Source organism: Copadichromis virginalis, linkage group LG8, assembly GCF_057382275.1.
Source record: "Copadichromis virginalis isolate Kocher_CV1m ecotype Utaka linkage group LG8, C_Virginalis_male_GT1.1, whole genome shotgun sequence".
NCBI classification, from domain to species: Eukaryota; Metazoa; Chordata; class Actinopteri; order Cichliformes; family Cichlidae; genus Copadichromis; species Copadichromis virginalis.
The window spans coordinates 19,801,501-19,817,331 of NC_140625.1; the positions used below are offsets into that span (position 1 = coordinate 19,801,501).

The following is a 15,831-nucleotide window of genomic DNA, read 5'->3' on the forward strand; positions in this document are numbered from 1 at the left end:
CTCTATTATCTACATAACCTCATTGTCATGCAAATGACGTTGAAGATTACCGCTGTCTTTGTAGTGGAAAGTGTTAATTTCAGTTCAAAGGTTGTGTTTCTACCGGGAAAGATGTGATGGAGATAGAGGGAAGGAAGAGTAAGGAGGCAGGGATAGGGTCTGGTGGTGGTGGGGGAAAGCTGGTCTGGCTCTGCATCTCTGTTTCCTCCACGACACAATGTCTTAAGAGGATTTTCAGCACACGGCTTGCTTCACCTTTAAAATACGAAAGGAAGCACACAGCGCCACATTCGGTTTGTAAATGTCAGCTCTTGTTTTTCTCGTACCTCCTTACTCGTTCCCGCGGAGTCAGTCGGAGACCCCACCAAGTGTTTGTGTGCAAGTTACGACACAGCATCTAGGTTACAAAGATCCAGAGCCGCTTTAATCACAGATGTCAAACACAGACACTGACAGAGATCACAAAAAAAAAGTCAGCTTCACAAGTCAGGATCAGCCCGGAGTCTCAATTGGCTGAACTGAAGGGAACGCGATAACTCGAGACGGATACATGCGCATGTGGACGATTCGGCATCACCTCTTAACACTGGCCACGAGCACACGGACATCCGTGCATGCATGTATGGCTGCGGCCCCTGCGACTTCCTCAAATAATGGGGGCCTTTGTCATTTCATTGTGAGCACAAACACTAATAAAACGGTTGACAGCGCTGATGGGGCGAAAAAACAGATAGATAATGGGCTGATGAGAGAAAGAAAGCCATTCTGCTGGAACTGGTGGCATGTACAAATGGAGACCATGGCTCCTCTTCTAACAGCTCCACACTAGAGCGTGTGTGCCTGTCTTTATTGGGATCATACGTGCAGCAGTGTGTGTGCGTGCGCATATGCGTCCACGTCTGCTGAATCAAACAGAAGAATATTCATTGTACTCCTCAAACAGTGCCATTGTGATTCCCCCCCCCATTCTTCTTTTTCTTGGCTAGCTGTTCTTGCTGGGCCTCTCTCAATGTACATGAATGTGTGTTTGTGTGTGTCTGTGTCTGCGTGTGCAGTGGGTGACAGCATCGTGGACACTCCTGAAGACGAAGCGCCCACCCTCCTGTTGCGATCCCACCACTGGCGCTGTTTGTGCCGTTTAAGGCCCGCCCTCCGCTGGGGGGACAGGCAGCTCAAACGACGCTTGTCACAATCCCTTGTCGTCTTAAATGGCTGACAAACATCGGGCTTTTGCAATGGTTGGTGCATCACACAGGTTCCTTGTTGAGGAACCTTCCTTTTATAATTTCTATGTAAAACCACGTAGAGAGGATAGAGAGGACCGGTGAAGATAGGAATGACTGGGAACGTTAGCGAGATGTCGCAAAGATGGTGGTGGTAGAAGATTTCATAATTTCCACTGATAACATAAAGAGACTGAAAACCTTTTACTATATGAACAATTATCATGTGGATGTAACGTGATACGAGTGGAAATGTTTCGGCTCTCGGGGGGGCGACCAAGATAAGGAACGTGTGTGGAAAGCGAACCGGGACACCCAAAGACTCGATCCCTTTTTTCCCCCCCTGGCAAACAGGAGAAGGCAGCGAGAGCTTCAAAAATCACTTTTCAGACATCAAATAATTAATTGCTCTCCCCTCTTGCTCACCCACCCCTCCTTTTCTCCTGGCGTTTGTATGGAAGACGCAGCTCCAGTCACTTAAGGAGGGTTACCACCCGCCTAAATTAAATATTAAATGGTGTCTGTACCTGCTGCTATTGTTGCCCCTTGGAATAAGATATAACCTATTTTTGACAAGTTTTCATCCTCAGCCTTCTGCGGTGAGACGCTTGTCGAAAACCAAATCAGCGATTGGAGGGAGTGGTAGTGGGGCGTGGGGTGGTAGTGGGTGGTGGGGGCACTGATGAATAATCTAGTTCATATTCCAATGACACCCGCCGCTCAACGGGGAGAGAAAGAAAAGGGGATAGAGAGAGCAGGTGGAGAAAGAGATGGAGACGGACCGAGGAGGGGAAGATAAAAGCTTGGGGAAAAGTAAGGGATGAGTACAGAGGAGAGAAGGAGGGGGGGAAAGAAAGAGAGGGAGGAAAGGAGAAAGAAGGGAGAGATGATAGCCAACGTCTGCCAAGGTATCACATGACAGCGCTCCTGTTTAAATAATAAAACAGAACCGGGGCTCTAAACAAATCGTTATCTCCCACCTCCATGCATCCTGTCTTCCTTCCCTGCTCCCTCCCTCGCCCGTATTTAAAAAAAAAAAAGAAGAAGAAAAAAACTTGTTTTAATGCCATTTCTTAATGAACATAATAGCTCGGCGCTAATAATGAAAAGAAAATAAAAACATCTAAAAACGCGGAGGGGCCCCCGAGTTGTCGCCGGCGCTCAATTATTTCCTTGTCAAGTGGGTCTGTTTTTAATGAGGCCCTGTGGGACTGACGTCTGTCAGTCAGCCCTGACTTTTTGACACCATTACAACTTCAAATAGAAGCCGCCGCCACGCTGCCTTCCACCGCTCACTCGCTAGCTACCGCTCCGCTCATCTGACAGGCTGGGAGGGGAGGGAAGGGAGGGGAGGACAGGGAGGAGGAGGAAAAGGTGGCAGGAGAGGTAGAGAGAAGGAGGGAGGGGGGCAGGAGAGACAGAGAGAGCACATCAGCACATAGGTAGGCTGAACATGCAGACACGCACAGACACACACTGTGCACGCTGACTGGGTAAAACCACAATCACTGAGGGTCATTACCAGATGAGGTTTGTTGTCAAACTGCCTGGGATTTAACCCCCCCCTCAGCACCCCCTACCTCCGCGCTTCCTCGTTCGCTTCCTTCCCCAGCTCTTCTTCTTCTTTTTTCCTTCCTTCCTTCGTTTTTTTCATTATTGCTTCACTTTAATGATAACTCTTAGTGGGTCGGCCCCGCATGGGACGGTCAGAGACACACTATTTTGTTGGCCATTAATTTGAGGCTTTGAAGCAGACCACGGCGCCGCGGCTGGTGAGGGCCTGTGAAATGGTGGACGATAGCACGGGGTGGGGGAGGGTGGGGTGGGATGGTGGGATGGGGACTCCCCCGCATCTTCAAAAATGAAGACTATGACCCTGAAACAGAATAGCAAATGCCCTCACTGGGAACACCAACCACAAGAGACATACGCGCGCGCACCAGTGTGTGTTTCCATGCGTGTGCGAGCTTGTGGCTTGCATTAGCATTAGCCCCCCCCCCTCCAAACAAAAATAAAATTAAAAATGATCCAAATATGCTCTTAAATTTAGATTTTTCAAACGCCGTCCCCAAAGAATGGCTTTCCCCCCGAAGAATTAAACGCCGGTAAACTCAAGCACGCCTTTTTTTCAAACACCTGCAGATGCATCACATCATCACAAACACAGAAACAAGGGTCCCATCTCACACCTCCGAAGATTACATAGAAAATAAAGAACAAAAAGTACACATTTTTAAACAAGCTAGATCCATTTATAGAAGAAAGAAATCAAGAAAAAAAAAGCCTTTAAGATGAAAGACTAGAAATACACATATTTCAGTTGGTCCTGGTGTACAGTCTGCATCAGAGAACCACCACAAATCAAGAAGAAACAAACATGTGATTAATGTTAATTCTGAATAATTTCAACATCACAAAAATATACACTTCCAACACAGAAATCTGAATGGAAACTCTACATTTATAAATAAATAGCAAGAGAGTCACTTAGTAAGAGCAAAAACACTATACATGATGTCCATTTCAATGTTAGTACATACAGTATGACGCTTATATTTGGGAATCAGTTAATGTAGTATGTATTTGGGAAGGGTTGATGTCCCAGATGTGGTTACAATGTCATTTGAAGCATTTCTCTTTGTTTCTGTGCTGTACTCACGGAGGCTGAGGTCAGGTCTCTTTTGCATTAAAATCCATTAAAAGAGCAATTTTTATTTAATATTCTTCAATCTCTAAATTCTCTAAAATAACCACTTTTTTGCTCCTGAAAACAAAAACTGCAACCAGTTTCCTCCTAATAATGAAAAAAAAACAAACAACCCAAAATACTTTCACCTTGATTCAATGAACACAAGCTGAACTAACCTCAACCTTTTTGCGTGCATCCTCTCTTTTCAAGGCAGCGCCACTTGTCTATTTTGGGCTCTGCTGAGCCTTTTAAAGCAGGAGTGTGAACAGCATATCTAAACTGAAGGCACTGTCCTCTGAGCTGTGCAGGGGTAGGGTGATTGGTGGGGAGAAGAACAGCTGAATCATTTAGTTACAGAAGCTAATACAGTATGTGTGCCTACTGTTGGTGTCAATAAGAAACGCAGTGCGGGCCCCCATCCATGACTGTCACTCATGCATGCACACGTGCAAACCCACAGATGTGTGTAGAACTTCGGTTTCTCTCTGCCTTTCATGCATCCCCACACCCTGAATAACACCAAACCCACCTACACTACAGAAAAAGCCCTCCATTAAGTTACACAAGAAAAAAAATGACCAGGTTGCAAACCACGCTGAGGACGACACCATGAAAAATATTAACTATTATAAAAACATCTCACCCCGTTCTAGTCCCTGGAGATGTAAGAACGAGCCTGACAGGCAGAGGAGGAGGGGGGAAGGAGAAGAAAGTGAAAGAGAAAAAGAGAGTAAAAGGGAAGAAGGAGAACGGGAGAAAAAAGGGAAAGAAACTGCAAACAAAAAAAAGGAGTGAGAAATGGTAAAAAAAAAAAAAAAAAGCTTGCTGTCAGGCTTTGGAAATAGTGATTCATGGGGACCATTTGTCCTAATTACAGCAGAACAACGCTTTTGTCGCTATTAATCACAAGAGAGTGTGTGTGTATTTGCGTTTAGGGGGAGGGAGTGTGTGTGTGTGTATATATGCATGTGCGTACAGGGGAGATCAGTGGCCTCGCACATTAAAATAGATGGCCAGGATGATGGTGAGGAGGATGATGGCTCCGAGGATGAAGACCAGGACCCGATTCTGGATGATCCTGCAGAGAGAAAGAACAGAGAAGGATTAGGAAAAGGTTCGCGGGTCTACGGAGAAAAGTCAACTGGAGCCTGATCCTGTTTAATTGTTACCATGAGGTCTGAACGCTTGGTTTTTAAATTGCTATACACTCGCTGGCACACGTCATAAAACCACAGCGTGACTGGATAAAACAATCGTGATAAGAGTGATTTGCTTACATATGTGTACCCTCTGTAAAAAACAACAACGCTGATTTGTGTACAGACATGAACATACAAATGCAAAAGAGACCAACACACTTATAAACAAGCATGACATGCAAACATATACACACACGCACACAAATAGCTGACAGGCTCTTAAACTTTATTTGCACAATAAAGTGGAAAAAGTGGCTCAGTAGTTTCCTGAAGGTAATAAAAAAAAAAAATCGCTGAATTACTGATGGAATTTGCCATAAAACGACTCACTCATTTGCTCATTTAAATTTTGCCACTGTGACCGAAGTAAAGTTGGTGTGGGGGAGTGGGGGCTTCGAACCCCCCCCCCCCCCCCAAAATAAATAAATAAATAAATAAATAAATCACAAAAGTACCAGATGAGGAATGGAGTGAAGATGTGCAGAGCAAGGCATCTGGTAAGTGAGCAACTTATCTAGCATGTGTCCCCCAAATTCTCCAGAGTTTGCATCAGCACACATGCACTCACTCAGACACACACACACGGATTCCAAACCCTCCACTGCTCCTGACAAATGAGAGAATTATCACATTTGCTGACATGTGGAGGGGTGGAGGAGAGGCCGAGCAGGGGGGCACTGTCCACTTCTCTAAGCAGGAGATGAATAGCCCATGCTGTGGCCATTTATCACCGAGGGAGGGGAGGGCGCTGGCTGGTTGCTCAGTCACCCAGCTACCCTCTAAACTCCACGTCTGAGCTGACACACCAGTCGAGCTCGCGGCCTCCCTCTGGTCCACCAGCCCGCCTGGCAAAAGTCTCGACCGTTTGCTTAGCTTAAAGCGCAGAACTGATGAAGCTATTGAAGGGAAGGATGACAAAAATCCCACAGACAAGCTTTGATGCTTTACATCTTTGTATTTCCTTTTGCAAAAAGACTCTCGGCCGCATAACAACAAATTTTATCAACTGCTTTATATGAGATTCAGAGGATACTGTTACAAACTAAAAACAATATATAACCAATCGCCATGAACTTCTTTCCAGTAATAGGACACTTCTCTGACATGCTGTAATGCTCTCGCTAACACCAGAGAGCTCATTACAACTACTGTGTGTAAGCAGCACTGCTTTATAAGTAGACAGTTTATCCTTGAATAAATGCATACATTATTATGACACTGTCATATTGTTTATAGCAAACCATGTCCCGAACAACATAAGCAACAGCTATGGTATCCCTCCCCCACCCCACACACACCCACACGTGGCATTTTTTACCTCACTGCTGAGGTAAAAAAAAATTGTAAAAAGAATAGTGACAGATAATACTATATTTGCCATATGCCTATAAGCTGAGGCAGTATTAGATGATATCATATGTTGTGATAGGCCAGTTTTATTCTGGTGTTTTGGATGAGGCTGACATGATTGGCTGAAGCCAGCTGGGGGAAGAGATCCCAGTGAAACACTAATCAGAGCATGCTTAGCAAGGACACGTCTCCCCCTATTAATTGACATTCATTATTTACAATGATTATTTATCCCAGTCAAATACCCAGAGGAGGCGCTTGTATGTGTGTGTGTGTGTGTGTATCTGTGGCAGTGTGTTAGAAGAAGCCAGCTCGCTTTGTGTTGTGCTAATTTTTCAGCTGGGGTGAAAAGAAGAAAAAAAAGGGAGGGGGGGGGGGGGCTAGTAGAGGCTTGCAGTGGAGAAATGAACATAAAGTTAGTTTTAGCCTCGTGGAGGGGGGTTCAATTCTGTTAAAACGGCATTTATTAAAGGAGTCTGATTTGGTAGCAAACAACGTGGAATAACTTCAAACACTTAAATGTTCAAAGCAGTAAGGAATATGACAGTGCTGCGGTTTAAGAAGTTTTTTTCCCTCCCCCCTCTGGGGACACATCTTTTTTTTAAAAAATGCATTATTTTGACCTTAACTGATCCTCTGTGCACCAATCTAACAAAACGTGTCTTGGAAGTATAAATGTAAAGCAGCACATATGGCAACTCCAACCTTTAAAGAGAAGATGGATATAAATTTTAGGAGTGGCCCGTCCAAAAATGTTAATGCTTTTTCCTCTTTTTCTGACACACACACACACACACACACACACACACACACACACACACACACACACACACACACACACACACACACACTAATGAAATAGTGCACGCTTATATGAAACATGGTCAAAGTTTCAAATAATTAGGTCAGCACATGTGAAAGCTAAAAGCTCGGGCATCACACTGCTCTCAATATTTGGTTTTAGGCAAGTTTTTTTCCACTCAAATCTTTCTGATGTCATAGAGCAGGGATATTCCCAATATTTTAACCTCAGGTGCTTCTGTTTGCAAGAGGCAGCCAATCAGAAACTTGGAGGGGGAGCCATAAACAGTACATCTTTACTTTAATGCTTGCAATAGTTCACACAGACCGAGAAGATCCTGCAAAGCTTACGACCAAAGGTCAATTTAGACCAGATGACCTGAAGGGGGGCCGCACACACACACACATACACACAGATCTAGCTAGACAGATTGGAGGAATTAGTTTGTGGAGGTGCCGTCATAAATCACTTCACTGATGTTGAAAACTGTTTGAAAAATAGTGTCTGTGACACTGTAAAGAGCCACAGTTTTCCCCACTGACATATGAGCAGTGGGACATGAAAGTCAGCCATCACACTCTTTTAACCACTGCAGACCTAAGAAGGCTGGAAAATGACTACTTGGTTACATTTTACAGAGGATGGGGAAATTATTCTTCATCCATTTGAAACAAAACCACACAAACTGATGAAATTTCATACGTCAAACTATTTTTTTCTTTGTTTTTTTTCCTTTTATAATAAGCTAACAAGTCAAATAAGGTACTAAAGCTACCAGAAACAACTACAATAAAACCTACCCTAAAAATATCCACACCCCAATACTCCCAAAAAAGAGAAGTAAAAAAAAAAATCCCCAAAACTGGGAGGTAGGAGAGTGAAGAACATGGTTTTCCTCTGCTATATAGTTGATCCCGCCCTGACACGTGGCCAGACAGAACAGAACTTATCAAACCGGATCCATCCTCCAGTTTTGACACTTGACATAGAGGTGGAGGGGGGCTAGGAGTGTGTGTGTGTGTGTGTGTGTGTGCGTGTAAGTGGAGGGAAGGATTTGGGGATGTGTGAGTGACGCAAAGACCGCAGGTACAAGGGTGTATCTGCTGACCCACATATGCACACTCCTACACACAGTGAGTTTGATACCTGATACTATGATCCTCAAGTATTTTCCTGTGTCGGTGCCCCGGTACGGTGGGGGGGAAAAAAGAAACACTCTCACGAAAACAGACCAACAGTAACTCTAACTAAAATGTCAGCCAATCACAGCACATAGTACTGGAAATGCTATTGGCTCCTTATGTTCCTTCATCGCAGACAGCCAGTCAGCTAACACCTTACTAAAAGGAAATAAACAGATTTACAGCACTAATCTAAGAGAGGCTGAAATATTCAGAGAGAGAGAGAGAGTCACAAAGATCGGAAACAGACAACAAAGCAGCTGAAAGACAGAAAGTGTGGAAAAAGCAATAGAGAGGTGGAGAGAAAGAGGAGAAAGAGGGAGAGCGCGAAAGGTCCGTTTACCCGGGGAGGCAAAGCTGGAGAGGCTCCTCGGAGACAGATGAAAATAATGAGGACTTTTCTGTCAGGAAAGATTTACAAAATCGTACCAGTGTTATTAAATTTTAAAATCTCCCTTTTTTTTTTTTTTTCCTTTTTCTCCCTTCCCACCCTCTTCCTCCCTCCCTCTCTTCCTTTCCCTGTTTTTTCCCCTCCTTTTCCAGCAGCACAGCCTTATTACCAGCTTTAATGAGCACCGGGATACACCTCAGCTATGTGTGTGTGTGTGTGTGTGTGTGTGTGTGTGTGTGTGTGTGTGTGTGTGTTGAGGTCCAAGTCCCTAGTGCCAGCTCCATCAGCACCTCAGATTCCCCCAATACCTTAAATGACACACGCATGTGTGTGTGTGTGTCTGACACATGTGAACACAGACATGCAGCTTTTGATGGCTCACAGAGGTGGCTGGACATGAACACACACGCACACACACACACACACACACACACACACACACAACCTTCAGACAGACGGAAAGACAACAGCCCCTACCCCAAAACAAAAACATTCTCTGTGAGACAGACATAAGCGGATAGGCCCATCCCACCTGGAGACACACACACACACACACACACACACACACACACACACACACACACACACACACACACACACACACACAGCCCACTAAGAGCAAACTTAGCTTCGGAGTTGCATCTCTCAGGCCCTCCCCTATCCCACCTCTTTCCACTAGTAGACCAATAAAATAAAAATCAATTGCTGTCTGAGCCATTCTGGCTCTCCTTCCAAACCCTGGGAATATACAGCATGGGAGAGGAGGAGGGGATGGGGGGGGGGGGAGAGGATCAATGTGTTCACAAATGGTTTGAGTGATGGACACGGAGGTGAAATGCTGGTGGGGGTAAGTCCTAAGTAATGCCTCGACTTGTTATCACAAACTAATACGAATAAATGTTTCATTGTGGAGGCACACACGCTTACTCACACACTCATACACACAGCTGCTCTCGGTCTGGGGCTCAAACTTAAACCGGCCACATCACTCACACACACACACACACACACACACACACACACACACACGACAAAAACAAAAGGTTGAGCCTGGCCTGCAAACAATATAGGTTGAGAGAAGGCGGGAAAAACGTGCAATGTTTCAATCGCAAATGAGATGAGGAGGAACGAGTCAGAACACCTGGATCAGGTTCACGTTGCTGTGCGGGGATAATAAGCTGACCTGCTTGTTGGAGAGATCTGATCCCACCACGTATGTTTAGCGTATCACCCCCACAGGGGTGTCTGAGAGACATGCTGATTATTAGAAATAAGCACGCACAGCTGGAGTTTGCTCCTAACTGGAAGCTGTTTACTGACATTACTTAAAAACAGAAACAATATTTAGGAACTTGCTCCACACCTTAACACTCAAATGCTCACTGAACTGTAAAGATAAGCGCATTAGCATGAACAGCCTAGATTTAAAAAAATTATGTCTTCAAATGCCTCATTTCATCCAGTCAGCCATCCAAACCTGAGAGACGTTCAATGTAATTTAAATCTAAATCAAAGGAAAACAGCATATAATTCACAAACTGAGAGATTTTCACTTATAATGTAACAAGTTTCACAGTTTATATAAATATATTTATTTGTTGAGATCATCGATCCCCGAAAGAGCTGCAGACCTTTTTTTGACCTGTACTAACAAAAACAATTTTTTCCCCTCAACTGAGAAAAAACTGACATTAAAGACGGTCAGGTTTCTGGAAGACGTCTTCTGAGCAAGGTATTTCATGTCAGCCTGATTCTCTCTCTCTCTCCCTTTCTCCGTCTCCAATTTACTCCCTCTCTTTCCACCAACTAGATGCAGGAGAACAGCACCGGGGCCCTAGAAGTTCATCCATTTTTTATTTGGTGGCTAACAACCCTGGCCAGCAGCAGCCTACACTGGGACCCAGTTCTCTCCTGAAAAAAAAAATGGTGCAAGATGGAAGAAAGGGAGGGCAGAAAACGACTGAAGGAGAGAGAAGGAGGAAGAAAAGAGGAGGGAGGGAGAAAGAAGGAGTAAATTTAGAGTGGGAGGCGAGTATGCAAGAGTATGTGAGTGTGGGGAAGATGAAAAAGAGGATCGAGAGAAATGAGGGAGATGGAGAGGGAAATGGGAAAGACACAGAGTGGGTGAGAAGAGGAAGAGAGAGTATATTGCAACTGTGTCTGGAATTTTTAAGAACTTCTTTTGCCGGCAGCAATCTCGGGTAGCTGCTACAGCTTCTCCTCATCCGGTTGTGATGTACAGGTGGCTTTTCTGAGCTCCAAACATACACAGATCATTCCCTTGCGCGAACCCTCACCCTCCTCTGTCTTACCGCTCTCATCTCCATCCTCCCCCTCCTTCTATTTTGTTCTATCGCTGTGTCCTCTTTTTTTTGTCCCCTTGCTCATATTCAGTTCTTATATTGCTTATTTTCCCCTCACCTACTTTTTCTTAACTCAAATTTCCAAGTCCAAGTTGTTTTTCTTTTGCCCCGTGTGTTTGTGAAGTCGCTGGTTTATAGTCAACAGGACGACGCCGACAGCCCACATTTCCAAACTGTGTATGTATACTCCACAAGGCTGCCGTAATCAGAGCCATTTGTTTTCTGACTCATACAACTGTATTTTTATTACTTGATTAATATGGAAAATGGCTCATCTTAACTAGCTGGTTGTCAGAGCAGCATAGTGGCAAATTTGGTTTTTGTATGTGTTCAATCGCTGGAGTGTTTTTGGACCATTTCGTAGCCCACATGCTGCATATTTACCCCAAATAACCAACGAGAGAAATACTTGCTTCTAAAGTAAACCCGACAGCTGGAATCGATTAATAACATATTTTTAGAACTTAGCAGGAAGTCAAACTATTCTACTCACTTTTCTGCGAGCAATCTTTTTCTGCAGAAGTGAAGTCAAATCGAGCTTTCAAAGTGGAGCAAATTTTGCCTCCAGGTTGAGACATTTCCAACTCGCGTGGGTGTGTATTTGCGTTATTACCAGTCTTTGCGTAAACTACTAACGCAATTTCACCGTGCAAAAACGTCACTTTAGGTTCGGTCTGAACATAGCCTTAGAAGCGAAAAGAAAAAGACTGAGATATAAACATCATGGTAGCAATAAATGGCATTTAAAACAATAAAAGAAGAAAACTACTAAACTGTAATTTGAGTTCTCAAATGAAAGTGAAATTTGCCCAGGAAGAACAGAAAAGTAATAAAAATAAATGATTTCTTGTGTAAATGTAATACAAGTGGATCATATGTGATACATGAGTTTTTGAGAGGTTTACATTTCCTGCTGCTTGTAACAAAAAATATACAAATTAAAACTCATAAATGCAAATTTATATCTATCTCCTTTTTTTGGTAATTTGTCAGAAGGTTCAATAAGGTTAATAAGGTTCAATCAACTCCAGTTTCTCAAAATTAGAATTTAATGTCAATAATTTCATGGTTCAGGCTTTAAATAAAGGAATCTTCTCACTGCTTTAGAAGCCTCCACAGACTACGTCCAGTGGCTGAAACCTTTGCAGAGTAACGCGTGTCTGCATTTTAATTATGAAAAAATAAATATTTTATTTATTCAGCAAGTATTTTTGGAGATTGCAGAAGATATGGATGTGATATCCCCACATTTCTCACTATTTCTTCTTTCTGCTGAGATTTCCCAAAACACAAAAATCCCCCTTGTATACATTCTGTGAAGGCCAGGGGCCAGCTGCAGATCCGATTACTGGCCCCTATGAAAAAGGGCATAACATTAGCCATTAGAGCTGCAGGCCTCCAAAACTATGGTGTCCATAAATTTTTATTGTTTGTTCAGTATTGAAATGTCATTAAAGCACATAAATCATTTGAGAACAACTGCTCACTTTCATTTTTTTCCCAGCGTAACCTGTTACTTTTGCAGAAAAAAAAACACTGAAGCTGAGTAATACATCCACGGCCTGACACGTAACACCAACGCTGATGCTGAGAAATCCGACCTACTACCTAACTATTTTCAGAGTTTATAGCAGTAATTCAGAGCTATGATAACTTGCGGAAGAAAAAAAAAACAAAAACCAGTATCTCCTTATCTCTGCATTTTTTTTTTAAACATATCAAAATCAGGGCTCTTATCTTTACAAGAACTTGTCCCGACAGCTTCAAGTCGTGAGGTGCCGTCAACTGCATTTCACTCAAAATACAACCTAAAAGTCTGTTTAGGATTCCCAACCAAAGAAACTATGAGGATATTAGTGTTTATGTCTGAGTCTTTTTTATTAACTGGTGAGGAAGCTCCTCCGCATGTTGTTTGTTTGCCGTTTCAAATCAACTCTCCAAATATTTGCTTCAAGTCCCGTGTGGTTTATCTTTGCATCCTGTCTCTCTGCTGATTCAGATGATGGTGTGATACTGCCCACTAGCACGCACACAAACAGCATACAAGTACACACACCCACACGGGCTGGCTTTTTCTAACACAAATGTAAAAAAACACTAAACAAAAACCCAAGGCTGACCAAGTCGCAATCATGTACTGCCTGCTCGTTTCTATACATGCAGCTTGGATCATTATCTCTATTATTATGTCTCCTTGTCTCAAGTTATAAGCATAAAAATGTGACGAGTGGTCCACATGCTAAAGCAGCTACATATCTTTGCAGTGGCTTATACTAAAGGATACTAGAATAAATTCACATTCTATGAGAATAGATTAAAGAACTGGGCTGAAATTAGTAAATAAAGTGAAAAGTGAACTTTTAGTTATTTCAACCTATCCCAGTTATTAAGGACAGCAGCAAGCCTGATTGCAAAGAAAGCAACAAGAACCTGTGACTTCTCTTAGCATCTTAATGTCAGAGGTCACGTTTTCATGTGAGTTTGGGCCGAAAGCAGACTGCCAAAGCCTGGATTTCATTTCAGAGTCACGGATGAACGAGAGAAAGAGCCATTTCTTGAACTTGACCTTTTGACCCTAAGGCCACTCTGGCTCCTTCTCTACCCTGCAGGTATGAAAGAACTGAGCAAGCAGAGGTTCGCAGTGTCAGACTCTACATGCATGCGTGCAAAAACCCTCCGCCAACAGTAATGTTGCACATGCTTGCCCATCAAGGCAGTGTTGAGTAAAACATCTGAAAACTACAGGAGGGCGTCTGGAAAACTGCTGTAAAATAACACACAACAATTAAAGAATATGTGAACCATCAGGTTTGAGTTGTTTGGACATGCAGGTACAGATCACTTTAACCAGAAGGCAGCAGCCAGAAAGAAAAGGAGACAGAGAAAGTAGGGGTTTAATGTCATCCCACAACCCCCTATTTGACACTACAAGGGAGGCTTTAGTCAGTCTAAATAATCCATGCTGCTCCATTAAATTTGCAAACTAGCTTCCCTGGTCTCCATGTCTAAGCTGAGAGAGACATAGAGGTGGTAGTGACCTGGGAGATGTGAGAAAGGGAAGTCAAGTAATGGATTAAAATAAACTCGTGTAGCAGTCTTTACATGAATGAAGTCACAGACAAAAGCAAAGCGATATCCCGAACGGACAGAACAGACAAAAGTTTATAGAGAGACTCAAACGGAGACAGAAGGAGAAGACGAGAAAGTGCGGACAACCAGAATTTTTAGTGACACTGATTTTCTCATAATTGCGTGCTTCACCACCAACCCATGAAAAATAACTATTTGGAGTGTGCGGGGGAAGCCACTAGTGTGACGGGGATTGTTGCAGTAACAGCATTATTGACTTGTTTCTCTTGCTACATTTGCTTAGTGCTTTGGAGGCCCAATCAATAGACTCTGGGCTCTGAAGCCCTGCTAATCAAGACTTGCAGCCATGCAGGGTCAATCTTCTATAAAAAAAAAAAAAAAAGAGAAGAAACTGGGAAATGATAGGGGGAAACAGAAAGAGAAGACGAACTTTTAGGGGCGGATGATGACAGCCCGAGTTAATCGACTAAGAATTCTCCTTCAAATTCTTTATTTTTCTGGTTTTTTTCACCGTTGGAGGTAAACTCATGTGGTATCGCTCTCAGTCTCAGAAACAATGTGGGCGTGAGGCACCATGAGAGATGCAGATTGCTGCTTCACCTCTGCTTTTCTGTGAACCGCGGTTCAAAAGTCAAGGGGCATCTGGGTTGCTTTGGGACGTTTGGAAATAAAAGAGGCAATCCATATTTACTGAATCCAGTTGTGAGATCTCATGAGGATACACACTGCTTGACACAGATATAGAGGGAGGGAGGTAATCTGAAGCTTTTTAACATTATATTTCTGAAGGGAATTTAAAGGGAACTCTTTTTTTAGAAAACGGTGTCAAACGAGCTTAGAAACACAATCGCATGCTCAATCTTGGGGACAAAAAAATTAGCTGATTTTCCAACACTCGGAGATACATTTTCGTTTAGTTTTTGTATTTCTTGTTTGTTTATGGAAAAGTGGAAAGGCCACTTAATGCTGATGATGAGCTGTGCATCGAGTCAAACAATCTCCATTCGCAGCCTTCTGCACATCACAAGTCCACTATGGAATGCTATGGGAAATTCATGAGGGAACTGTCCATCAAATATTAATCATCAAGTTGAACAAAGTGTCTTTCTTTCTCTTTTTTTCCTCTCCACAGGTTTTTTTCCCCTCCTGGTATCTATGGTCACTGCCACTCTGAAAGACACCCTACAAGAAATAAGCCCAAAAGAAAAGCAGAGAATGAAAGCAGGGGGGGAGGGAGGGCAAAGAATGGTAAGAAAAAGGCAAGAAGGGTGTATGGGTGTTCAATATTTTCCTTTGAGGGGCCAGCCTCCGGTTAGCTTCAGTGCAGCCAGGGTCTTGATACACAGGTCCCAGGGTGCAAACACAAACTTGTACTCTGTTTGTGTCATTGTTTTTTTCCCTCTTTCTCAACACTTCTTTCTCTTGTGTTGTCAGCTGGTGAAGTGAGAGTTCTGTATCCAGAGACCCATATGTAAAAGGCAACGTGGTTTTCACTGACACTGAGGCCTTTCAGTTATCTTTGTCTAGTCTTTATGACAAACTA

At 43.3% G+C, this 15,831-nt stretch overlaps 1 protein-coding gene across 3 annotated transcripts in view; it reads right to left on the bottom strand.

The window, feature by feature from the left end:
* Positions 1–398: 398 nt before the first annotated feature.
* Positions 399–15,831, bottom strand: part of vti1a (vesicle transport through interaction with t-SNAREs 1A) — a 115,800-nt gene continuing 100,367 nt past the window's right edge. For 2 of the 3 annotated variants that reach the window (XM_085466408.1, XM_085466409.1), the window contains one exon: positions 399–4,990. In XM_085466408.1, the coding sequence (XP_085322534.1) occupies positions 4,897–4,990 (94 nt within the window). In that variant the 3' untranslated portion in view covers positions 399–4,896. The remainder of the gene's footprint in view (positions 4,991–15,831) is intronic. The other variant, XM_085466410.1, reaches the window with a different exon arrangement.